Here is a 27,992-nt window from a genome sequence, read left to right on the forward strand (position 1 = left end):
GTCACCCGACAGACAGACCCACACACACACAGACAACTTATTTTTATATATATAGATTGTTCCGAGTTTTCATCCGTCACGATGTCTAAGATTGAAAAGGATAAAGTTCAACTGGATGCAAAGTCAATTTATGTTTTTAACGACGTAAAACTTGTGAATATACAACATTCTTCGCTGCCCCATTGTCTGTGCATATAAATAGATTGTCAGGTTTACCGACTCTTGAACATGCAACATATAATTGTCCATGGGAAAAACAATCCATATTCAGATCTATACCTCATGATTCTAATGATTGCCCCTGAGCTTTGTTGATGGTGATTGCTAATCGAACATTGCCTGTGTCCCCGTCGTCATTTATATATCCCCTCTGTGCCCCCGGAGTCACCGTTGTAGTTGTGTCCCTGCGTCCCGGTCGTCATTTATATTCCCTGTGTCCCGGTCGTCATCCCGATATACATTCGTTTTTGAATTGGTATAAGATGAAATAAAATTTTTAATTTTTTCCCTTGTTTTCTTTTTTATTTTTTTTATTGGTTTTTACCTTTTTTTAGGTTTTTTAGTTTTTTTTGAAGTTTTTATCTTTTTAGTTTTTTTATTTTTATTTATTTTTTTTAGTTTTCTTTTTCTCCTTTATTTTTCAGTTTTTTTTCCTTTTTTTAGTTATTTTTCTTTTTAAGTTTTTAGTTTTTACCTTTTTTAGTTTTTTTTGGTGTTTTTAGTTTTTTAGCTTTTTTTAGTTTTTTTTATTAGTTTTTAGTTTATTTTATGGTTTTTTCCTTTTTTTAGTTTTTTTTTTAGTTTTTTACCTTTTTTAGTTTTTTTTAGTTTTTAAGCTTTTTTGGATTTTTTTATTTTTTTCTTTTTAATTTTTTTTGTAGTTTTTACCTTCTTTAGATTTTTGCTTCTTTTATATTAATGCTAAAGCCAAAGTTCGAACCTGGAACCTCTTGAACCTAGAAACTGGAACATAACGCCTTATCAACTCGGCTACATCGGCTTGAATACGTTCGTTTTTGAATTGGTATATGATGAAATAATTCAGACGTCATATTATATGATGAAAAAATTTTTTAGTTTTTTTTCTTTTTTTCTTTTTAGTTTTTTTTTATTGGTTTTTACCTTTTTTCTTAGCTTTTTTATTTTTTTCGTTTTTTCTTTTTAGTTTTTTTGTAGTTTTTATCTTTTTAATTTTTTTTTATTTTTATTCATATTTTTTTAGTTTTCTTTTTCTCTTTTATTTTTCAGTTTTTTCCTTTTTTTAGTTTTTTTCTTTTTTAGTTTTTAGTTTTTTTTTAGTTTTATTACCTTTTTTTTTGTTTTTTTTAGTTTTTTTAGTTTTTTAGCTTTTTTAGATTTTTTTTTAGTTTTTATTTTTTTTTTGTAGTTTTTGCCTTTTTTTTTAGTTTTTTCAGTCGGGACACCGGGACACAAATGACGACCGGGACACCGGGACACAGGGAATATAAATGACGACCGGGACACTCAAAGAGATATTACAAACTGGGACACCGGGACACAAATGACGACCGGGACACAGGGACACATCATTAGAATAATGAGGTATAGATCTGAATACGGATTGCTTTTCCCATGGACAATTATATGTTGCATGTTCAAGAGTCAGTAAACCTGACAATCTATTTATATGCACAGACAATGGGACAGCGAAGAATGTTGTATGTTCGCACGTTTTACGTAGTTAAAAACACACATATATATATATATATATATATATATATATATATATATATATATATATATATATATATATATATATATATATATATATATATATATATATATATATATATACTAGCTGTTGGGGTGGCGCTTCGCGCCACCCCAACACCTAGTTGGTGGGGGCGCTTCGCGCCCCCCCAAGCCCCCCCGCGCGCGTAATTCGTTACGCGCCATATTAGTTACGCGCCATTGTAGTTGTGTCCCTATGTCCCACCTGTGAATATAGATATATATATATATATATATGTTTTTAACTACGTAAAACTTGCGAATATACAACATTCTTTGCTGTCCCATTGTCTGTGCATATAAATAGATTGTTTACCGACTCTTGAAAATGCAACATATAATGGTCCATGGGAAAACAATCCGTATTCAGATCTATACCTCATGATTCTAATGATTGCCCTTGAGCTTTGTTGATGTTGATTGCTGATCTACCATTCCCTGTGTCGCAATCGTCATTTATATATCCCCTTGTGCCCCCCGGCATCCCCTTTGTAGTTTTTTCCCTGTGTCCAGGTCGTCATTTGTGTCCCGGTGTCCCAGTCTGTGATTTCTCTTTGAGTGTCCCGGGCGTCATTTATATTCCATGTGTCCCGGTGTCTCGGTCGTCATTTATATCCCCCTGTGCCCCCCGGCGTCCCCGTTGTAGTTGTGTCCCTGTGTCCCGGTCGTCATTTATATTCCCTGTGTCCCGGTCGTCATTTGTATCCCGGTGTCCCGGTCTGTATATACATTCGTTTTTTAGTTTTGTTTTTCTCCTTTATTTTTTTCCTTTTTTCTTTTTTTTTCTTTTTTAGTTTATTTAGATTTTTAGATTTTTTAGTTTTTTTATTAGTTTTTATTTTTTTTTTTCTTTTTAGTTTTTTTGTAGTTTTTACCTTTTTTTTAGTTTTTTTAGTTTTTTTTACCTATATCCTGGTCGTCATTTATACTCCCTGTGTCCCGGTCGTCATTTGTGTCCCGGTGCTTTGTTGATTGCTAATCGAACATTCCTTTTGTCCCGGTCGCTTTCTCTTTGAGTGTCGTCATTCATATTCCCTATGTGCCGGTGTCCCGGTCGTCATTTGTGTCCCGATGTCCCGGTCTGTAATTTCGTCAGTTGAAAACTTATGATGAAATAAATTTTTAATTTTTTCCCTTTTTTTGTTTTTAGTTTTTTTTTATTGGTTTTTACCTTTTTTTAGGTTTTTTAGTATTTTTCTTTTTTCTTTTTAGTTATTTTTGAAGTTTTTATCTTTTTAGTTTTTTTATTTTTATTTATATTTTTTTAGTTTTCTTTTTCTCCTTTATTTTTCAGTTTTTTCCTTTTTTTAGTTTTTTTTCTTTTTTAGTTCTTTTAGTTTTTACCTTTTTTAGTTTTTTTTAGTTTTTTTAGTTTTTTAGCTTTTTTTATTTATTTTTTTATTAGTTTTTAGTTTATTTTATGGTTTTTTTTCTTTTTTTAGTTTTTTTTTTAGTTTTTTATCTTTTTTTAGTTTTTTTTTAGTTTTTAAGCTTTTTTAGATTTTTTTATTTTGTTTTCTTTTTTTTTGTAGTTTTTACCTTCTTTAGAATTTTGCTTCTTTTATTTTTTTAGCTTTTTTAGTTTTTTTTCGTTTTTTCTTTTTAGTTTTTTTGCAGTTTTTATCTTTTTTATTTTTATGTATTTTTATTCATATTTTTTTAGTTTTCTTTTTCTCTTTTATTTTTCAGTCTTTTCCTTTTTTTAGTTTTTTTCTTTTTTAGTTTTTAGTTTTTTTTTAGTTTTTTACCTTTTTTTAGTTTTTTTTAGTTTTTTTAGTTTTTTAGATTTTTTAGTTTTTTTATTAGTTTTTAGTTTTTTTGTAGTTTTTGCCTTTTTTTAGTTTTTTCAGTTTTTTTTAGTTTTTAGTTTTTTACCTTTTTTTATTTTTTTTTATTTTTTTAGCTTTTTTAGTTTTTTTTTTCTTTTTAGTTTTTTTTGTAGTTTTTACCTTTTTTAGTTTTTTTTCTTATTTTGTATTAGTGTGAAATAATTCAGACGTCATATGCGGACAAACATGACGTCACCTGATCCACAGATCCACACACAGACAACTTATTTTTATATATATAGATATATATATATATATATATATATATATATATATATATATATATATATATATATATATATGTATATATATATATATATATCTATTCACAGGTGGGACACAAGGACACAACTACAATGGCGCGTAACTAATATGGCGCGTAACGACTTAAGCACGCGGGGGGGCTTGGGGGGCACGAAGCGCCCAATCAACTAGGTGTTGGGGTGGCGCGAAGCGCCACCCCATTAGCTAATATATATATATATATATATATATATATATATATATATATATATATATATATATATATATATATATATATATATATATATATATATATATATATATATATATATATATATATATATATATTTATCTATATCCACAGGTGGGACACAGGGACATAACTACAATGGCGCGTAACTAATATGGCACGTAACGACTTACGTGCGCGGGGGGGGGGGGGCTTGGGGGGCGCGAAGCACTCCCACCAACTAGCTGTTGGGGTGGCGCGAAGAGCCACCCCAACAGCTAGTTATATATATGAATAAGTTGTATGTGTGTTATGTCTGTTACACTATGTCTGTTACGCCAGATTATATCTTCAATATATATAAAAATAAGTTGTATTTATTTTTGTGTTGAGGGTTTGCATATGACATCTGAAAAATAAAGAAGAAAAAGAAAACAAATTAAAATGTAAAAACTGGGAATTTTATAAATATTTCGAAATATTTTGACAATAGATTAAAGTAATTCGAAAACCTTAAAACAGATACTTAAAATTGTGGTTTATTATAAATTGTTGAGCTTTAGCAAGCTTGGCATGTGAAGATTTTTCCAACTGTCAATGTTAGAATGAACATGTTTGACAAATTGAAAAACATTGAAAAAGATAGAATGTTACCAAATCCTACAATGGCAGAAGAAACAGCCGAGGAAGCTGCTCATCAACCGATACATGAACGTAGTCCAGCTGTTGTTCACTTAGCGGTACATTTACAGAATGGTCAACGTGTTTATTTCTCGGACACCAACGTGCAACAAAGAGCCCTGAATCCACCGGATACAAAGTTAACTGCTTTCTTTTCGCTATGCAAAAATGATTCTTTTGCAAAAAACTGCTGTATACTGAAGTGCCTTCGTATTACACGTGGAATACTAAAAATAAAGTATTTGAACGTCGAAAACAGGGTAAGTCAGTCGACGGCCAACCTACCGTCTTCAAAGATACCACGATAGGAAGACTCTACACCGTTCACCCCAATCAACATGAATGCTTCTTTCTACGCCTGCTTTTGGTGAATGTACCCGGTCCGACGTCCTTTGAGTATTTGAGAACTGTAAACGGTACTATACATGACACTTACCGTAGTGCATGCAAAGCTCTGAATTTATTGGAGAATGACCAACACCGGGATAACTGCATCAATAACGCGTGCGAAACGTCAACTCCAATTCAAATTCATGCATTGTTTGGCATCATACTAACAACTTGCTCTCCATCAGCTCCTACAGAGTTATGGGAAAAATATAAATCAAAAATGTCCGAAGATATACTCCATCGAAAACGGTTAGAGATGTCAGATAGGACTTTTGATTTTACATCAGAAATTTATAACTACACTTTAGTTATTATAGAAGATATTTATATATATATAGATTTGTGCGTATGTATGGCAAACAAACCTCTTCAGGATTTGGGAATGCTTTCACCTAATCGTACCGCTGCTGTTTCGACATGTGTAGAATTGGATCGTGAACAAAGTTACAGTACGAGTTATCTATTTTCGTATGTACAAAATAACATTTCCAAGTCAACGTCGGAACAAAAAGACATTTATGATACGATAATGCATTGTGTCGATAACAACGTTGGAGAAATTTTCTTTTTGGATGCGCTAGGAGGTACTGGTAAAACGTTTGTGATAAAACTGATGCTGGCATCAATTCGATCAAAAAATGATATAGCGTTGGCAATTGCGTCGTCCGGAATAGCCACAACGTTGCTGGCTGGTGGAAGAACTGCTCATTCCGCTTTGAAATTGCCTATGAATTTGCATTCTACAGAAACTCCCACGTGCAATATTTCCAAATCATCTGGGATTGGTAAAGTATTGCAGCAATGCAAACTTATTATTTGGGACGAGTGCACAATGGCACACAAAAAAATCGCTCGAGGCTCATAATCAATGTTTGAAAGATTTGCAAGGGAATTCGAAACCCTTTGGCAGCACATTAATATTGCTTGCGGGAGATTTCAGGCAAACATTACCTATAATACCTAGATCAACCCCTGCAGAAGAAATGAATGCTTGCCTGAAAAATTCTAATTTATGGGCACACATAAAAACATTAAAATTAACTACAAATATGCGTGTCCGATTGCAAATCGATGACTCTGGTCAAACATTTTCAGATCAATTACTGGCAATTGGAAACGGAAAGCTCTCAGTAGACTCAATTTCAGGACGCATACAACTACCTACTGAATTCTGTAATTTAGTGACGACCAAAAATGAACTGATTGAAAAAGTATTTCCGAATATTCTAAACAATTATAAAAATAATAAATGGCTAAGTGAAAGAGCAATTCTTGCACCCAAAATTATAGACGTCCACGAAATCAACAATATTGTTTTGACCAAGATTCGAGACCAGCCAGTCCTTTACAAGTCAGTCGACACAGTTTTGGAACCAAATGAGGTGGTTAATTATCCATCTGAATTTTTAAATTCCGTGGATCTTTCAGGGTTTCCACCACACGTGCTACAACTAAAAATAGGCGTACCAATAATACTGTTAAGAAATATCAACCCACCAAAGCTTTGTAATGGCACGCGACTTGCCGTAAAAAAAAACAATGGAAAACGTAATAGAGGCAACAATCTTGACAGGGCCTTTTGAGGGTGAGGCTGTTCTTATTCCTCGCATTCCCATGATTCCAACGGATCTGCCTTTTCAATTTAAAAGATTGCAATTCCCAATTCGATTAGCATTTGCAATCACTATCAACAAAGCTCAAGGTCAATCATTTGAAAAATGTGGTATTGATCTTAATACTGATTGTTTTTCCCAAGGACAATTGTACGTTGCATGTTCGAGGGTCGGTAAACCTGACAATCTATTTATATGCAGCGACAATTGGACAGCGAAGAATGTTGTATATTCGCAAGTTTTACGCAGTTAATGTGTATTGTATCTATCTATCTATCTATCTATATAAAAACGAGTTGTGTGTATGCATGTTTGTTTGTTTGCAAAAAGAGCGTTTGCATATGACGTCGTTATTAGTACATAAGGCTTTGTATATGCACAGACAATGGGAAAGCCAAGAATGTTGTATATTCGCAAGTTTTACGTAGTTCAAAACACATATATAAATCTATCTATATTCATAGGTGGTACACAGGGACACAACTACAATGGCGTGTAACTAATATGGCGCGTAACGACTTACGCGCGGGGAAGGGGGTTGGGGAGGCGCGAAACGCCCCCATCAACTAGGTGTTGGGGTGGTGCCAAGTGCCACCCCAACAGCAAGTAGAAGATATAAATATAGATAGATATAATCTGGCGTAACAGACATAGTGTAACAGACATAACACACAAACAACTTATTTTATATATATAGAAGATAGATAGATAGATAGATAGATAGATAGAAGATATACAGGCTAACAAATATAATGTAAATTGTAGTTATTAGCTCCGACTACAAACTCTAGTCCATATCAAATAATTTAATTTTAAGAAGTAGGAATTGCGGCAGAAACCTATTTGGTAGTGTAATTTACATAAAGGATCAAAATAATTTATTAAACAAGGACAATGAAATTTTCGTCGCATATAGCTAAAACATAATAAAGAACAAACCACGGCATATAGTAACTAAACTTTCATAGTTAAGAACAAACTGCTACAACCGGTTGTAGCGTAAAAATAGGAACCCTTCGTTCCATAAAAAAATATAAATAGAGATATCAAAGTCAATTATGCAACAGCAAAACCATTAAAGCTCTAAAAAGAACTGAAAAGCGAGAAAAATCTGTCATTCCTAGCTGATTAAGCAAAGAAAACCACCATCCAAGTCAGTCTTAATCCTCTATCTAAGTCAGGTTAAACATAAGATGATCTTATGTTTCAATAAAATTAATGTAACTAATATCACATTTAGTGGCGTGTTCACCTAGGGTGAGGCAAGTTAAAAGCATTTTCTGTGAACAATAGATGGTCCAGACTCATCGTATTCCTGTTTAGAAATCCACATCTCTTGGAAAGTTGAGAGGGAAGCTAAGATAGATCCACCAATCCATACGGAGTATTTACGCTCAGATGGGGCAATAACTTTAATCTTCATGGCAGATGGTGCAAGAGCAGTAATTTCTTTTTGCATTCTGTCAGCAATGCTAGGGTACATGGTAGAACCACCAGACAAAACGATGCTGGCATAGAGATCCTTTCTGATGTCGACATCACATTTCATAATACTCTTGTACGTAGTTTCGTGAATCCCGTAAGATTCCATACCGAGAAAAGATGGCTGGAATAAGACTTCTGGGCATCTGAATCTCTCATTACCTATAGTGATGATCTGACCATCAGGCAGCACATAGCTCTGTTCAAGAGATGCTGAGCTGGCAGCAGTTGCCATCTCCTCTTCGAAATCCAAAGCAACATAACAGAGTTTTTCTTTGATATCTCGAACGATTTCTCGTTCGGCAGTGGTGGTAAAGGAATATCCTCGCTCAGTTAAAATTTTCATCAAGTAATCGGTCAAATCTCGACCAGCTAGATCCAATCTTCTAATCGCATGTTGAATGGCATAACCTTCGTAGATGGGTACAGTATGTGAAACACCATCGCCAGAGTCAAGAACAATACCAGTGGTTCTTCCAGATGCATAGAGGGAAAGGACTGCTTGAATGGCAACATACATAGCAGGGGTGTTAAAAGTTTCAAACATTATTTGAGTCATTTTTTCTCTGTTGGCTTTTGGGTTAAGAGGAGCTTCGGTGAGTAAAACTGGGTGCTCTTCTGGGGCCACGCGAAGTTCGTTGTAAAATGTATGATGCCAAATCTTTTCCATATCGTCCCAGTCTGTGACAATCCCATGCTCTACAGGATACTTAAGTCTCAAAATTCCCCTTTTTGCTTGAGCGTCATCACCTACATAAGTATCCTGGCTGCCTGAATTAATCATCACTCCCGTATGTTTTGGACGCCCAACCACAGCAGGAAACAAAGTTTTTGGTTGATCATCTCCTGAAAATCCTGCTTTACAAATACCAGATCCATTATCAATAACAATTGCAGCAACTTCTTCTGTCATTTTATATTATTTGTAATCCTAATAATATCCGAATGTCGAGTAGCCTGAACCTAAGAAAGAACAAAACTAATTTTAAAATTTTATGGTATTTTTATGGTGTGAATTAAAAATTTTTAATTATTGCTCGCTGACCATACATACTTTCCCTGTTTCTAGTTAAATAAAATTATTTTATATAAAATTTTCAGGAAATATTTTAGTTTCAGATGACAAATCAGATTTTTGCTAAAGCAACCCAAAAATTACTGCATTTTGTATAACTATGTCTACTTTCTTTTTATAATAGAAAAAATTCCATTTTGATTTTTATCAATAAAAACGAACAGAAAATTAATTTAAAAAGCTTTTTCTACATGATAAGTTCTATAAAAAAAAGTTAAAGAGCCCCATTAAGCCAAGAATTAGCAAAAAGAAAGTCAAATAATCTTCAAAGACTAAAACTACAACAAATTACTATCAATACATAAATGAAACTCAAAAAAAGAAATTATAATAGAAGTATAGTGAACGTGGCTTCTGCCCCACCTAAATCTACCATTCAATTTACATCATGTTTAGTCCATTTAAATCACTTTAACATCAATTATTGCACATTTTGAATATTTTTATCCATAAATTCAAAATGAAAACTAGTCCTTGGACATCAAACGTCGTTACGCGCCATATTAGTTACACGCCATTGTAGTTGTGTCCCTGTGTACCACCTATGAATATAGATAGATTTATATATGTGTTTTGAACTACGTAAAACTTGCGAATATACAACATTCTTGGCTTTCCCATTGTCTGTGCATATACAAAGCCTTATGTGCTAATAATGACGTCATATGCAAACGCTCTTTTTACAAACAAACAAACATGCATACACACAACTCGTTTTTATATAGATAGATAGATAGATAGATACAATACAAATTAACTCCGTAAAACTTGCGAATATACAACATTCTTCGCTGTCCATTTGTCGCTTCATATAAATAGATTGTCAGGTTTACCGACCCTCGAACATGCACCGTACAATTGTCCATGGGAAAAACAATCAGTATTAAGATCTATACCACATTTTTCTAATGAATGACCTTAAGCTTTGTTGATGGTGATGGCAAATGCTAATCGAATTGGGAATTGCAATCTTTTAAATTGAAAAGGCAGATCCGTTGGAATCATGGGAATGCGAGGAATAAGAATAGCCTCACCCTCAAAAGGCCCTGTCAAGATTGTGGCCTCTATTACGTTTTCCATTGTTTTTTTTTACGGCAAGTCGCGTGCCATTGCAAAGCTTTGGTGGGTTGATATTACCTTAATCTTTTGTCAAAATATATTGAAATATTTGTGCAATTCCCAGTTTTTTTAGTTTTTTCTTTTTTTAGTTGTTTAGCTTTTTTTTAGATTTTTTTCTTTTTAGTTTTTTACATTTTTATTTTTTTTACATTTTTTCTTTTAAGTTTTTTCTTTTTTTAATTTTTTTTTTATTTTTTAGTTTTTTTTTAGTTTTTTCTTTTTAGTTTTTTTTTTAGTTTGTTACCATTTTCTTTTTCAGTTTTCTTTTTCTTCTTTATTTTTCGGACGTCATATGCAAACCCTCAATACAAAAATACATACAACTTATTTTTATATATAGACTAGCTGTTGGGGTGGCGGTCCGGTTTACTGACTCTTGAACATGCAACATATAATTGTCCATGGGAAAAACAATCCGTATTCAGATCTATACCTCATTATTCTAATGATGTGTCCCTGTGTCCCGGTCGTCATTTATATGCCCTGTGTCCCGGTCGTCATTTGTGTCCCGGTGTCCCAGTTTGTAATTTCTCTTTGAGTGTCCCGGTCGTCATTTATATTCCCTGTGTCCCGGTCTGTAATTTCTATTCGAACAATCCCTGTGTCCCGGTCGTCATTTATATATCCCGCCTGTGTCCCCGGCGTCCCCGTTGTAGATGTGTCCCTGTGTCCCGGTCGTCATTTATATTCCCTGTGTCCCGGTCGTGATTTGTGTCCGGGTGTCCCAGTCTGTAATTTTTCTTTGAGGTTTCCGGTCGTCACTTATATTCCCTCTGTCTTGGTCGTCATTTGTGTCCCGGTCTGTAATTTCTCTTTGAGTGTTTTTTCTTTTTAGTTTTTTTTTTAGTTTTTTACCTTTTTTCTTTTTTCAGTTTTCTTTTTCTTCTTTATTTTTCAGCGTCACTATGAAATACATATCGACGAACCTTTGTTTTTTTAACTTAAATCTGGTAGGCATTGATGACCTTATCCAAGTCAAAATCCCAAACCCAATCATCATCGCTATCATTTTCAGTTTTGATATGTTTTGACTCTCGCTTTCCAGGTGGATTTTCATCTAACTGCGCGGTTTTGCGTTCTTTAGCCGCAAGCCTGTTTTCTTGCTGTTCTTGTGATTCCCCGGCACGCTTTCTTTTCTTACTTTCTCTATCAGCTGCAAGTTTTTTGGCATAAACTCTTTGAGCAGCTTCCTCGGCTGTTGCCATTGTAGGTTCTTCAGTCATTTTACAATTAAACATTTTTCCGTGAACAAATGTCTTAAATACCGTTAATGACGTCACCGTTATAGCAAAAATGACGACAACTAACTTCATGACGTCAGTCGACACAAAAACATGACGTCACCTGACAGACAGACACACAGACAGACAACTTATTTTTATATATGTAGATAAGATATAATCTGGCGTAACGGACTTAATGTAACAGACATAAAAGACAGACAACTTATTTTTATATATATAGATTTTTATATTTATAGATACAGTTTCTTCTTTAGTTTTTTTTTTCTTTTTAGTTTTTTCTTTTTTTTAGTTTCTTCTTTTTATTGATTTGTTTTCTTCAATTTGTCAATGTTCATTCTAACATTGACACTTGGAAAAATCTGTACGTGCCAAGCATGCTAAAGCTCCAACAATTTATATTAAACCTCAAAATTTGGGGTATCTGTTTTAAGGTTTTCGAATTACTTTAATCTATTGTCAAAATATATTTAAATATTTGTGCAATTCCCAGTTTTTTTTAGTTTTTTCTTTTTTTTAGTTTTTTAGCTTTTTTTAGTTTTTTTTTTAGTTTTTTATCTTTTTTATTTTTTTACGTTTTTTCTTTTTAGGTTTTTTCTTTTTTTAATTTTTTTAATTTTTATTTTTTTTTTAGTTTTTCTTTTTAGTTTTATTTTTAGTTTTTTACCATTTTTCTTTTTTCAAATTACTTTTATCTATTGTCAAAATATTTCGAAATATTTATGCAATTTCCAGTTTTTACATTCTAGTTTGTTTTCTTTGATCTGGCGTAACGGACAGACAACTTATTTTTATGTATATAGACTAGCTGTTGGGGTGTCGCGCCACCCCAACACCTAGTATATATATCTATCTTCTATATATATAAAAATAAGTTGTCTGTCCGTTATGCCAGATTATATCTTATCTATATATAAAAATGAAACTAAACTGAAAAGCAAACTAGAACTAAAAATGTAGAAACTGGAAATTGCATAAATATTTCTATATATTTTGACAATAGATTAAAGTAATTCGAAAACCTTTTAACAGATATTTATAATTTGAGGTTTATTATAAATTGTTGAATGTTAGCATGCTTGGCATGTAAAATTTTTTCTAACAGTCAATGTTAGAATGAACACTGACAAATTGAAAAACATTGAAAAAGATAGAATGTTACCAAAAAGCAAAACCAGGCTTGCGGTTCAAAGAGAAAGGACCAGATTAAGAATGTGCAATTTACGTCAACGAAGGCGTGTCGAGGAACTACCAGAGCAACGCGAAACCAGACTTGCTTCTGAAAGAGAAAGTAAAAAAAGAAGGCGTGCCGAGGAATCTAAAGAACAGCAAGAAAACAGGCTTGCGGCTGATAGAGAAAGTAAGAAAAGAAAGCGTGCCGAGGAATCACAAGAGCAACCTGAAAATTATTGCCTGGCATTCAGGTACAGCCCAGTCGATGATTATGGTAGATGTGCTCAAATCGGGACTATGTCTAAAATTTGTCCCTATTGCAAGACCTTGAAATTAAATGGTGAAACAATGGGAATGTGTTGCGCCTCAGGAAAAGTTAAACGTCCTCTATTGGCTGCACCACTAGAGCCATTGAAAACTTTGCTTACTGGAACTACGTCAGAATCTAAGCGTTTTTTATCACAGATCAGAAAATATAACTCATGCTTCCAAATGACGTCGTTTGGTGCCCAAATCGAAAATCCAGATCAATGTATGCCTACTTTCAAAGTAAAAGGGCAAATTTATCATAAAGCAGGGTCCCTTCTACCATTCTCAGGCGAGAATCATAAATTTTTACAATTGTACTTCATCAGTGATAGATATTCTGAATTGAATGCACGTTGTGAAATTTCTTCCAACGTTGAAAGGACAATCGTTTCTCAATTGCAACATCTTTTCCACGAAAATAATATTTTAGTCCGTCTGTTCAAAACAGCCATCGATTTGATGCCTACTGATACGCATAAAATTGTTATTTCCGCTGACTAAACGCCTCCTGGCCAACATGTGCGTATATACAATGCTCCAACTATCGACGAAGTGGCAATCGTTATGGTCGGTGATCAGTTTTTACCTCGAGATATTATTCTTCATAAGCGAAACGCTCAGTTGGTAAGAATTGTTGAAAGTCATCGATGCTACGATGCCCTACAATATCCTATCATTTTTTGGGATGGAGCCGACGGCTATCACTTTAATATTAAATTGATGAATCCAACCACTAACAAAGAAATGAATAAGAAATGCAGTGCAATGCATTATTATTCCTATAGACTAATAATTCGGCAGGATGAAGAGAATTATATTTTAAAATGCCGTCCATTGTTTCACCAATATGTCGTTGATATGTAAGAAAAAATTGAATCAGAACGTTTGCTATATATCCGCCTGAATCAGACCAAGCTCCACTCTGAACAATACATTCATTTGCGAGATGCAATTGTAAATGAAGGTAATACCACAAACGTTGGAAAATTAACGATTTTACCTTCGTCATATGCTGGCCGTCATATGCATGAATATGCTCAAGATGCTATTGCATATGTTCGTCTCTATGGTCGTCCAGATTTATTTATTACATTTACATGTAATCAATCTTGGGACGAGATACAGCAGCTTTTACTTCAAGGACAATCGGCGGTTCATAGATATGACATTACGGCCCGTGTCTTCCGGCTTACCGTAGTGCATGCCAAGCTCTGAATTTATTGGAGAATGACCAACACTGGGATAACTGCATCAATGACGCGTGCGAAACGTCAACTCCAATTCAAATTCGTGCATTGTTTGGCATCATACTAACAAATTGCTCAACATCAGCTCCTACAGAGTCTTGGGAAAAATATAAATCAAAAATGTCCGAAGATGTACTCCATCGAAAACGGTTAGAGACGTCAGATAAGACTTTTGATTTTACATCAGAAATTTATAACTACACTTTAGTTATTATAGAAGATTTGTGCGTATGTATGGCAAACAAACCTCTTCAGGATTTGGGAATGCTTTCACCTAATCGTACCACTGCTGTTTTGACATGTGTAGAATTGGATCGTGAACAAAGTTACAGTACGAATGATCTATTTTCGCATGTACAAAATAACATTGCCAAGTTAACGTCGGAACAAAAAGACTTTTATGATACGCTTATGCATTGTCTCGATAACAACGTTGGATAAATTTTCTTTTTGGATGCGCCAGGAGGTACTGGTAAAACGTTTGTGATAAAACTGATTCTGGCATCAATTCGATCAAAAAATGATATAGCGTTGGCAATTGCGTCGTCCGGAATAGCCGCAACGTTGCTGGCTGGTGGAAGAACTGCTCATTCCGCTTTGAAATTGCCTCTGAATTTGCATTCTACAGAAACTCCCACGTGCAATAATTCCAAATCATCTGGGATGGGTAAAGTATTGCAGCAATGCAAACTTATTATTTGGGACGAGTGCACAATGGCACACAAAAAAATCGCTCGAGGCTCTGGATAAATGTTTGAAAGATTGCAAGGGAATTCGAAACCCTTTGGCAGCACATTAATATTGCTTGCGGGAGATTTCAGGCAAACATTACCTATAATACCTAGATCAACCCCTGCAGACGAAATGAATGCTTGCCTGAAAAATTCTAATTTATGGGCACACGTAAAAACATTAAAATTAACTACAAATATGCGTGTCCGATTGCAAATCGATGACTCTGGTCAAACATTTTCAGATCAATTACTGGCAATTGGAAACGGAAAGCTCACAGTAGACTCAATTTCAGGACGTATACAACTACCTACTGAATTCTGTAATTTAGTGACGTCCAAAAATGAACTGATTGAAAAAGTATTTCCGAATATTCTAAATAATTATAAAAATAATAAATGGCTAAGTGAAAGAGCGATTCTTGCACCCAAAATTATAGACGTCCACGAAATCAACAATATTGTTTTGACCAAGATTCGAGACCAGCCAGTCCTTTACAAGTCAGTCGACACAGTTTTAGAACCAAATGAGGTGGTTAATTATCCATCTGAATTTTTAAATTTCGTGGATCTTTCAGGGTTTCCACCACACGTGCTACAACTAAAAATAGGCGTACCAATAATACTGTTAAGAAATATCAACCCACCAAAGCTTTGCAATGGCACGCGACTTGCCGTAAAAAAAAAAAAAAACAATGGAAAACGTAATAGAGGCAACAATCTTGACAGGGCCTTTTGAGGGTGAGGCTGTTCTTATTCCTCGCATTCCCATGATTCCAACGGATCTGCCTTTTCAATTTAAAAGATTGCAATTCCCAATTCGATTAGCATTTGCAATCACTATCAACAAAGCTCAAGGTCAATCATTTGAAAAATGTGGTATTGATCTTAATACTGATCGTTTTTCCCATGGACAATTGTACGTTGCATTTTCGAGGGTCGGTAAACCTGACAATCTATTTATATGCAGCAACAATTGGACAGCGAAGAATGTTGTATATTCGCAAGTTTTACGCAGTAAATGTGTATTGTATCTATCTATCTATCTATCTATATAAAAACGAGTTGTGTGTATGCATGTTTGTTTGTTTGTAAAAAGAGCGTTTGCATATGACGTCGTTATTAGTACATAAGGCTTTGTATATGCACAGACAATGGGAAAGCCAAGAATGTTGTATATTCGCAAGTTTTACGTAGTTCAAAACACATATATAAATCTATCTATATTCATAGGTGGTACACAGGGACACAACTACAATGGCGTGTAACTAATATGGCGCGTAAAGACTTACGCGCGGGGGGGGGGGCTTGGGGAGGCGCGAAGCGCCCCCATCAACTAGGTGTTGGGGTGGTGCAAAGTGCCACCCCAACAGCAAGTAGAAGATATAAATATAGATAGATATAATCTGGCGTAACAGACATAGTGTAACAGACATAACACACAAACAACTTATTTTATATATATAGAAGATAGATAGATAGATAGATAGATAGATAGAAGATATACAGGCTAACAAATATAATGTAAATTGTAGTTATTAGCTCCGACTACAAACTCTAGTCCATATCAAATAATTTAATTTTAAGAAGTAGGAATTGCGGCAGAAACCTATTTGGTAGTGTAATTTACATAAAGGATCGAAATAATTTATTAAACAAGGACAATGAAAGTTTCGTCGCATATAGCTAAAACATAATAAAGAACAAACCACGGCATATAGTAACTAAATTTTCATAGTTAAGAACAAACTGCTACAACCGGTTGTAGCGTAAAAATAGGAACCCTTCGTTCCATAAAAAAATATAAATAGAGATATCAAAGTCAATTATGCAACAGCAAAACCATTAAAGCTCTAAAAAGAACTGAAAAGCGAGAAAAATCTGTCATTCCTAGCTGATTAAGCAAAGAAAACCACCATCCAAGTCAGTCTTAATCCTCTATCTAATAAGATGATCTTATGTTTCAATAAAATTAATGTAACTAATATCACATTTAGTGGCGTGTTCACCTAGGGTGAGGCAAGTTAAAAGCATTTTCTGTGAACAATAGATGGTCCAGACTCATCGTATTCCTGTTTAGAAATCCACATCTCTTGGAAAGTTGAGAGGGAAGCTAAGATAGATCCACCAATCCATACGGAGTATTTACGCTCAGATGGGGCAATAACTTTAATCTTCATGGCGGATGGTGCAAGAGCAGTAATTTCTTTTTGCATTCTGTCAGCAATGCTAGGGTACATGGTAGAACCACCAGACAAAACGATGCTGGCATAGAGATCCTTTCTGATGTCGACATCACATTTCATAATACTCTTGTACGTAGTTTCGTGAATCCCGTAAGATTCCATACCGAGAAAAGATGGCTGGAATAAGACTTCTGGGCATCTGAATCTCTCATTACCTATAGTGATGATCTGACCATCAGGCAGCACATAGCTCTGTTCAAGAGATGCTGAGCTGGCAGCAGTTGCCATCTCCTCTTCGAAATCCAAAGCAACATAACAGAGTTTTTCTTTGATATCTCGAACGATTTCTCGTTCGGCAGTGGTGGTAAAGGAATATCCTCGCTCAGTTAAAATTTTCATCAAGTAATCGGTCAAATCTCGACCAGCTAGATCCAATCTTCTAATCGCATGTTGAATGGCATAACCTTCGTAGATGGGTACAGTATGTGAAACACCATCGCCAGAGTCAAGAACAATACCAGTGGTTCTTCCAGATGCATAGAGGGAAAGGACTGCTTGAATGGCAACATACATAGCAGGGGTGTTAAAAGTTTCAAACATTATTTGAGTCATTTTTTCTCTGTTGGCTTTTGGGTTAAGAGGAGCTTCGGTGAGTAAAACTGGGTGCTCTTCTGGGGCCACGCGAAGTTCGTTGTAAAATGTATGATGCCAAATCTTTTCCATATCGTCCCAGTCTGTGACAATCCCATGCTCTACAGGATACTTAAGTCTCAAAATTCCCCTTTTTGCTTGAGCGTCATCACCTACATAAGTATCCTGGCTGCCTGAATTAATCATCACTCCCGTATGTTTTGGACGCCCAACCACAGCAGGAAACAAAGTTTTTGGTTGATCATCTCCTGAAAATCCTGCTTTACAAATACCAGATCCATTATCAATAACAATTGCAGCAACTTCTTCTGTCATTTTATATTATTTGTAATCCTAATAATATCCGAATGTCGAGTAGCCTGAACCTAAGAAAGAACAAAACTAATTTTAAAATTTTATGGTATTTTTATGGTGTGAATTAAAAATTTTTAATTATTGCTCGCTGACCATACATACTTTCCCTGTTTCTAGTTAAATAAAATTATTTTATATAAAATTTTCAGGAAATATTTTAGTTTCAGATGACAAATCAGATTTTTGCTAAAGCAACCCAAAAATTACTGCATTTTGTATAACTATGTCTACTTTCTTTTTATAATAGAAAAAATTCCATTTTGATTTTTATCAATAAAAACGAACAGAAAATTAATTTAAAAAGCTTTTTCTACATGATAAGTTCTATAAAAAAAAGTTAAAGAGCCCCATTAAGCCAAGAATTAGCAAAAAGAAAGTCAAATAATCTTCAAAGACTAAAACTACAACAAATTACTATCAATACATAAATGAAACTCAAAAAAAGAAATTATAATAGAAGTATAGTGAACGTGGCTTCTGCCCCACCTAAATCTACCATTCAATTTACATCATGTTTAGTCCATTTAAATCACTTTAACATCAATTATTGCACATTTTGAATATTTTTATCCATAAATTCAAAATGAAAACTAGTCCTTGGACATCAAACGTCGTTACGCGCCATATTAGTTACACGCCATTGTAGTTGTGTCCCTGTGTACCACCTATGAATATAGATAGATTTATATATGTGTTTTGAACTACGTAAAACTTGCGAATATACAACATTCTTGGCTTTCCCATTGTCTGTGCATATACAAAGCCTTATGTGCTAATAATGACGTCATATGCAAACGCTCTTTTTACAAACAAACAAACATGCATACACACAACTCGTTTTTATATAGATAGATAGATAGATAGATACAATACAAATTAACTCCGTAAAACTTGCGAATATACAACATTCTTCGCTGTCCATTTGTCGCTTCATATAAATAGATTGTCAGGTTTACCGACCCTCGAACATGCACCGTACAATTGTCCATGGGAAAAACAATCAGTATTAAGATCTATACCACATTTTTCTAATGAATGACCTTAAGCTTTGTTGATGGTGATGGCAAATGCTAATCGAATTGGGAATTGCAATCTTTTAAATTGAAAAGGCAGATCCGTTGGAATCATGGGAATGCGAGGAATAAGAATAGCCTCACCCTCAAAAGGCCCTGTCAAGATTGTGGCCTCTATTACGTTTTCCATTGTTTTTTTTTACGGCAAGTCGCGTGCCATTGCAAAGCTTTGGTGGGTTGATATTACCTTAATCTTTTGTCAAAATATATTGAAATATTTGTGCAATTCCCAGTTTTTTTAGTTTTTTCTTTTTTTAGTTGTTTAGCTTTTTTTTAGATTTTTTTCTTTTTAGTTTTTTACATTTTTATTTTTTTTACATTTTTTCTTTTAAGTTTTTTCTTTTTTTAATTTTTTTTTTATTTTTTAGTTTTTTTTTAGTTTTTTCTTTTTAGTTTTTTTTTTAGTTTGTTACCATTTTCTTTTTCAGTTTTCTTTTTCTTCTTTATTTTTCGGACGTCATATGCAAACCCTCAATACAAAAATACATACAACTTATTTTTATATATAGACTAGCTGTTGGGGTGGCGGTCCGGTTTACTGACTCTTGAACATGCAACATATAATTGTCCATGGGAAAAACAATCCGTATTCAGATCTATACCTCATTATTCTAATGATGTGTCCCTGTGTCCCGGTCGTCATTTATATGCCCTGTGTCCCGGTCGTCATTTGTGTCCCGGTGTCCCAGTTTGTAATTTCTCTTTGAGTGTCCCGGTCGTCATTTATATTCCCTGTGTCCCGGTCTGTAATTTCTATTCGAACAATCCCTGTGTCCCGGTCGTCATTTATATATCCCGCCTGTGTCCCCGGCGTCCCCGTTGTAGATGTGTCCCTGTGTCCCGGTCGTCATTTATATTCCCTGTGTCCCGGTCGTGATTTGTGTCCGGGTGTCCCAGTCTGTAATTTTTCTTTGAGGTTTCCGGTCGTCACTTATATTCCCTCTGTCTTGGTCGTCATTTGTGTCCCGGTCTGTAATTTCTCTTTGAGTGTTTTTTCTTTTTAGTTTTTTTTTTAGTTTTTTACCTTTTTTCTTTTTTCAGTTTTCTTTTTCTTCTTTATTTTTCAGCGTCACTATGAAATACATATCGACGAACCTTTGTTTTTTTAACTTAAATCTGGTAGGCATTGATGACCTTATCCAAGTCAAAATCCCAAACCCAATCATCATCGCTATCATTTTCAGTTTTGATATGTTTTGACTCTCGCTTTCCAGGTGGATTTTCATCTAACTGCGCGGTTTTGCGTTCTTTAGCCGCAAGCCTGTTTTCTTGCTGTTCTTGTGATTCCCCGGCACGCTTTCTTTTCTTACTTTCTCTATCAGCTGCAAGTTTTTTGGCATAAACTCTTTGAGCAGCTTCCTCGGCTGTTGCCATTGTAGGTTCTTCAGTCATTTTACAATTAAACATTTTTCCGTGAACAAATGTCTTAAATACCGTTAATGACGTCACCGTTATAGCAAAAATGACGACAACTAACTTCATGACGTCAGTCGACACAAAAACATGACGTCACCTGACAGACAGACACACAGACAGACAACTTATTTTTATATATGTAGATAAGATATAATCTGGCGTAACGGACTTAATGTAACAGACATAAAAGACAGACAACTTATTTTTATATATATAGATTTTTATATTTATAGATACAGTTTCTTCTTTAGTTTTTTTTTCTTTTTAGTTTTTTCTTTTTTTTAGTTTCTTCTTTTTATTGATTTGTTTTCTTCAATTTGTCAATGTTCATTCTAACATTGACACTTGGAAAAATCTGTACGTGCCAAGCATGCTAAAGCTCCAACAATTTATATTAAACCTCAAAATTTGGGGTATCTGTTTTAAGGTTTTCGAATTACTTTAATCTATTGTCAAAATATATTTAAATATTTGTGCAATTCCCAGTTTTTTTTAGTTTTTTCTTTTTTTTAGTTTTTTAGCTTTTTTTAGTTTTTTTTTTAGTTTTTTATCTTTTTTATTTTTTTACGTTTTTTCTTTTTAGGTTTTTTCTTTTTTTAATTTTTTTAATTTTTATTTTTTTTTTAGTTTTTCTTTTTAGTTTTATTTTTAGTTTTTTACCATTTTTCTTTTTTCAAATTACTTTTATCTATTGTCAAAATATTTCGAAATATTTATGCAATTTCCAGTTTTTACATTCTAGTTTGTTTTCTTTGATCTGGCGTAACGGACAGACAACTTATTTTTATGTATATAGACTAGCTGTTGGGGTGTCGCGCCACCCCAACACCTAGTATATATATCTATCTTCTATATATATAAAAATAAGTTGTCTGTCCGTTATGCCAGATTATATCTTATCTATATATAAAAATGAAACTAAACTGAAAAGCAAACTAGAACTAAAAATGTAGAAACTGGAAATTGCATAAATATTTCTATATATTTTGACAATAGATTAAAGTAATTCGAAAACCTTTTAACAGATATTTATAATTTGAGGTTTATTATAAATTGTTGAATGTTAGCATGCTTGGCATGTAAAATTTTTTCTAACAGTCAATGTTAGAATGAACACTGACAAATTGAAAAACATTGAAAAAGATAGAATGTTACCAAAAAGCAAAACCAGGCTTGCGGTTCAAAGAGAAAGGACCAGATTAAGAATGTACAATTTACGTCAACGAAGGCGTGTCGAGGAACTACCAGAGCAACGCGAAACCAGACTTGCTTCTGAAAGAGAAAGTAAAAAAAGAAGGCGTGCCGAGGAATCTAAAGAACAGCAAGAAAACAGGCTTGCGGCTGATAGAGAAAGTAAGAAAAGAAAGCGTGCCGAGGAATCACAAGAGCAACCTGAAAATTATTGCCTGGCATTCAGGTACAGCCCAGTCGATGATTATGGTAGATGTGCTCAAATCGGGACTATGTCTAAAATTTGTCCCTATTGCAAGACCTTGAAATTAAATGGTGAAACAATGGGAATGTGTTGCGCCTCAGGAAAAGTTAAACGTCCTCTATTGGCTGCACCACTAGAGCCATTGAAAACTTTGCTTACTGGAACTACGTCAGAATCTAAGCGTTTTTTATCACAGATCAGAAAATATAACTCATGCTTCCAAATGACGTCGTTTGGTGCCCAAATCGAAAATCCAGATCAATGTATGCCTACTTTCAAAGTAAAAGGGCAAATTTATCATAAAGCAGGGTCCCTTCTACCATTCTCAGGCGAGAATCATAAATTTTTACAATTGTACTTCATCAGTGATAGATATTCTGAATTGAATGCACGTTGTGAAATTTCTTCCAACGTTGAAAGGACAATCGTTTCTCAATTGCAACATCTTTTCCACGAAAATAATATTTTAGTCCGTCTGTTCAAAACAGCCATCGATTTGATGCCTACTGATACGCATAAAATTGTTATTTCCGCTGACTAAACGCCTCCTGGCCAACATGTGCGTATATACAATGCTCCAACTATCGACGAAGTGGCAATCGTTATGGTCGGTGATCAGTTTTTACCTCGAGATATTATTCTTCATAAGCGAAACGCTCAGTTGGTAAGAATTGTTGAAAGTCATCGATGCTACGATGCCCTACAATATCCTATCATTTTTTGGGATGGAGCCGACGGCTATCACTTTAATATTAAATTGATGAATCCAACCACTAACAAAGAAATGAATAAGAAATGCAGTGCAATGCATTATTATTCCTATAGACTAATAATTCGGCAGGATGAAGAGAATTATATTTTAAAATGCCGTCCATTGTTTCACCAATATGTCGTTGATATGTAAGAAAAAATTGAATCAGAACGTTTGCTATATATCCGCCTGAATCAGACCAAGCTCCACTCTGAACAATACATTCATTTGCGAGATGCAATTGTAAATGAAGGTAATACCACAAACGTTGGAAAATTAACGATTTTACCTTCGTCATATGCTGGCCGTCATATGCATGAATATGCTCAAGATGCTATTGCATATGTTCGTCTCTATGGTCGTCCAGATTTATTTATTACATTTACATGTAATCAATCTTGGGACGAGATACAGCAGCTTTTACTTCAAGGACAATCGGCGGTTCATAGATATGACATTACGGCCCGTGTCTTCCGGCTTACCGTAGTGCATGCCAAGCTCTGAATTTATTGGAGAATGACCAACACTGGGATAACTGCATCAATGACGCGTGCGAAACGTCAACTCCAATTCAAATTCGTGCATTGTTTGGCATCATACTAACAAATTGCTCAACATCAGCTCCTACAGAGTCTTGGGAAAAATATAAATCAAAAATGTCCGAAGATGTACTCCATCGAAAACGGTTAGAGACGTCAGATAAGACTTTTGATTTTACATCAGAAATTTATAACTACACTTTAGTTATTATAGAAGATTTGTGCGTATGTATGGCAAACAAACCTCTTCAGGATTTGGGAATGCTTTCACCTAATCGTACCGCTGCTGTTTTGACATGTGTAGAATTGGATCGTGAACAAAGTTACAGTACGAATGATCTATTTTCGCATGTACAAAATAACATTGCCAAGTTAACGTCGGAACAAAAAGACTTTTATGATACGATTATGCATTGTCTCGATAACAACGTTGGATAAATTTTCTTTTTGGATGCGCCAGGAGGTACTGGTAAAACGTTTGTGATAAAACTGATTCTGGCATCAATTCGATCAAAAAATGATATAGCGTTGGCAATTGCGTCGTCCGGAATAGCCGCAACGTTGCTGGCTGGTGGAAGAACTGCTCATTCCGCTTTGAAATTGCCTCTGAATTTGCATTCTACAGAAACTCCCACGTGCAATAATTCCAAATCATCTGGGATGGGTAAAGTATTGCAGCAATGCAAACTTATTATTTGGGACGAGTGCACAATGGCACACAAAAAAATCGCTCGAGGCTCTGGATAAATGTTTGAAAGATTTGCAAGGGAATTCGAAACCCTTTGGCAGCACATTAATATTGCTTGCGGGAGATTTCAGGCAAACATTACCTATAATACCTAGATCAACCCCTGCAGACGAAATGAATGCTTGCCTGAAAAATTCTAATTTATGGGCACACGTAAAAACATTAAAATTAACTACAAATATGCGTGTCCGATTGCAAATCGATGACTCTGGTCAAACATTTTCAGATCAATTACTGGCAATTGGAAACGGAAAGCTCACAGTAGACTCAATTTCAGGACGTATACAACTACCTACTGAATTCTGTAATTTAGTGACGTCCAAAAATGAACTGATTGAAAAAGTATTTCCGAATATTCTAAATAATTATAAAAATAATAAATGGCTAAGTGAAAGAGCGATTCTTGCACCCAAAATTATAGACGTCCACGAAATCAACAATATTGTTTTGACCAAGATTCGAGACCAGCCAGTCCTTTACAAGTCAGTCGACACAGTTTTAGAACCAAATGAGGTGGTTAATTATCCATCTGAATTTTTAAATTTCGTGGATCTTTCAGGGTTTCCACCACACGTGCTACAACTAAAAATAGGCGTACCAATAATACTGTTAAGAAATATCAACCCACCAAAGCTTTGCAATGGCACGCGACTTGCCGTAAAAAAAAAAAAAAACAATGGAAAACGTAATAGAGGCAACAATCTTGACAGGGCCTTTTGAGGGTGAGGCTGTTCTTATTCCTCGCATTCCCATGATTCCAACGGATCTGCCTTTTCAATTTAAAAGATTGCAATTCCCAATTCGATTAGCATTTGCAATCACTATCAACAAAGCTCAAGGTCAATCATTTGAAAAATGTGGTATTGATCTTAATACTGATCGTTTTTCCCATGGACAATTGTACGTTGCATTTTCGAGGGTCGGTAAACCTGACAATCTATTTATATGCAGCAACAATTGGACAGCGAAGAATGTTGTATATTCGCAAGTTTTACGCAGTAAATGTGTATTGTATCTATCTATCTATCTATCTATATAAAAACGAGTTGTGTGTATGCATGTTTGTTTGTTTGTAAAAAGAGCGTTTGCATATGACGTCGTTATTAGTACATAAGGCTTTGTATATGCACAGACAATGGGAAAGCCAAGAATGTTGTATATTCGCAAGTTTTACGTAGTTCAAAACACATATATAAATCTATCTATATTCATAGGTGGTACACAGGGACACAACTACAATGGCGTGTAACTAATATGGCGCGTAAAGACTTACGCGCGGGGGGGGGGGCTTGGGGAGGCGCGAAGCGCCCCCATCAACTAGGTGTTGGGGTGGTGCAAAGTGCCACCCCAACAGCAAGTAGAAGATATAAATATAGATAGATATAATCTGGCGTAACAGACATAGTGTAACAGACATAACACACAAACAACTTATTTTATATATATAGAAGATAGATAGATAGATAGATAGATAGATAGAAGATATACAGGCTAACAAATATAATGTAAATTGTAGTTATTAGCTCCGACTACAAACTCTAGTCCATATCAAATAATTTAATTTTAAGAAGTAGGAATTGCGGCAGAAACCTATTTGGTAGTGTAATTTACATAAAGGATCGAAATAATTTATTAAACAAGGACAATGAAAGTTTCGTCGCATATAGCTAAAACATAATAAAGAACAAACCACGGCATATAGTAACTAAATTTTCATAGTTAAGAACAAACTGCTACAACCGGTTGTAGCGTAAAAATAGGAACCCTTCGTTCCATAAAAAAATATAAATAGAGATATCAAAGTCAATTATGCAACAGCAAAACCATTAAAGCTCTAAAAAGAACTGAAAAGCGAGAAAAATCTGTCATTCCTAGCTGATTAAGCAAAGAAAACCACCATCCAAGTCAGTCTTAATCCTCTATCTAATAAGATGATCTTATGTTTCAATAAAATTAATGTAACTAATATCACATTTAGTGGCGTGTTCACCTAGGGTGAGGCAAGTTAAAAGCATTTTCTGTGAACAATAGATGGTCCAGACTCATCGTATTCCTGTTTAGAAATCCACATCTCTTGGAAAGTTGAGAGGGAAGCTAAGATAGATCCACCAATCCATACGGAGTATTTACGCTCAGATGGGGCAATAACTTTAATCTTCATGGCGGATGGTGCAAGAGCAGTAATTTCTTTTTGCATTCTGTCAGCAATGCTAGGGTACATGGTAGAACCACCAGACAAAACGATGCTGGCATAGAGATCCTTTCTGATGTCGACATCACATTTCATAATACTCTTGTACGTAGTTTCGTGAATCCCGTAAGATTCCATACCGAGAAAAGATGGCTGGAATAAGACTTCTGGGCATCTGAATCTCTCATTACCTATAGTGATGATCTGACCATCAGGCAGCACATAGCTCTGTTCAAGAGATGCTGAGCTGGCAGCAGTTGCCATCTCCTCTTCGAAATCCAAAGCAACATAACAGAGTTTTTCTTTGATATCTCGAACGATTTCTCGTTCGGCAGTGGTGGTAAAGGAATATCCTCGCTCAGTTAAAATTTTCATCAAGTAATCGGTCAAATCTCGACCAGCTAGATCCAATCTTCTAATCGCATGTTGAATGGCATAACCTTCGTAGATGGGTACAGTATGTGAAACACCATCGCCAGAGTCAAGAACAATACCAGTGGTTCTTCCAGATGCATAGAGGGAAAGGACTGCTTGAATGGCAACATACATAGCAGGGGTGTTAAAAGTTTCAAACATTATTTGAGTCATTTTTTCTCTGTTGGCTTTTGGGTTAAGAGGAGCTTCGGTGAGTAAAACTGGGTGCTCTTCTGGGGCCACGCGAAGTTCGTTGTAAAATGTATGATGCCAAATCTTTTCCATATCGTCCCAGTCTGTGACAATCCCATGCTCTACAGGATACTTAAGTCTCAAAATTCCCCTTTTTGCTTGAGCGTCATCACCTACATAAGTATCCTGGCTGCCTGAATTAATCATCACTCCCGTATGTTTTGGACGCCCAACCACAGCAGGAAACAAAGTTTTTGGTTGATCATCTCCTGAAAATCCTGCTTTACAAATACCAGATCCATTATCAATAACAATTGCAGCAACTTCTTCTGTCATTTTATATTATTTGTAATCCTAATAATATCCACGTGTCGAGTAGCCTGAACCTAAGAAAGAACAAAACTAATTTTAAAATTTTATGGTATTTTTATGGTGTGAATTAAAAATTTTTAATTATTGCTCGCTGACCATACATACTTTCCCTGTTTCTAGTTAAATAAAATTATTTTATATAAAATTTTCAGGAAATATTTTAGTTTCAGATGACAAATCAGATTTTTGCTTAAGCAACCCAAAAATTACTGCATTTTGTATAACTATGTCTACTTTCTTTTTATAATAGAAAAAATTCCATTTTGATTTTTATCAATAAAAACGAACAGAAAATTAATTTAAAAAGCTTTTTCTACATGATAAGTTCTATAAAAAAAAAGTTAAAGAGCCCCATTAAGCCAAGAATTAGCAAAAAGAAAGTCAAATAATCTTCAAAGACTAAAACTACAACAAATTACTATCAATACATAAATGAAACTCAAAAAAAGAAATTATAATAGAAGTATAGTGAACGTGGCTTCTGCCCCACCTAAATCTACCATTCAATTTACATCATGTATAGTCCATTTAAATCACTTTAACATCAATTATTGCA

General features: G+C 34.6%; 4 protein-coding genes across 4 annotated transcripts in view; 1 reads left to right on the plus strand and 3 right to left on the minus strand.

The window, feature by feature from the left end:
- Positions 1-27,992, plus strand: part of LOC136036560 (uncharacterized) — a 183,480-nt gene that overhangs the window by 92,818 nt on the left and 62,670 nt on the right. The gene's annotated exons all lie outside the window — the stretch shown is intronic.
- Positions 7,641-9,132, minus strand: LOC136036212 (actin, cytoplasmic A3a-like). The gene has a single exon (XM_065718304.1). It carries the CDS (start codon positions 9,130-9,132, stop codon positions 8,005-8,007), a length of 1,128 nt encoding a protein of 375 aa, XP_065574376.1. The 3' UTR covers positions 7,641-8,004.
- Positions 16,665-18,266, minus strand: LOC136036213 (actin, cytoplasmic A3a-like). The gene has a single exon (XM_065718306.1). The coding sequence runs from the start codon at positions 18,264-18,266 to the stop codon at positions 17,139-17,141; it is 1,128 nt and encodes a 375-aa protein (XP_065574378.1). The 3' UTR covers positions 16,665-17,138.
- On the minus strand, positions 25,805-27,400 carry LOC136036214 (actin, cytoplasmic A3a-like). The gene has a single exon (XM_065718307.1). It carries the CDS (start codon positions 27,398-27,400, stop codon positions 26,273-26,275), a length of 1,128 nt encoding a protein of 375 aa, XP_065574379.1. The 3' UTR covers positions 25,805-26,272.

Source organism: Artemia franciscana, chromosome 15, assembly GCF_032884065.1.
Source record: "Artemia franciscana chromosome 15, ASM3288406v1, whole genome shotgun sequence".
Taxonomy (NCBI): Eukaryota; Metazoa; Arthropoda; class Branchiopoda; order Anostraca; family Artemiidae; genus Artemia; species Artemia franciscana.

Excerpts from the sequence above, each read along its gene's own strand:
- LOC136036212 (XM_065718304.1), bottom strand. The coding sequence starts at position 9,132 with ATGACAGAAGAAGTTGCTGCAATTGTTATTGATAATGGATCTGGTATT.
- LOC136036213 (XM_065718306.1), bottom strand. The coding sequence starts at position 18,266 with ATGACAGAAGAAGTTGCTGCAATTGTTATTGATAATGGATCTGGTATT.
- LOC136036214 (XM_065718307.1), bottom strand. The coding sequence starts at position 27,400 with ATGACAGAAGAAGTTGCTGCAATTGTTATTGATAATGGATCTGGTATT.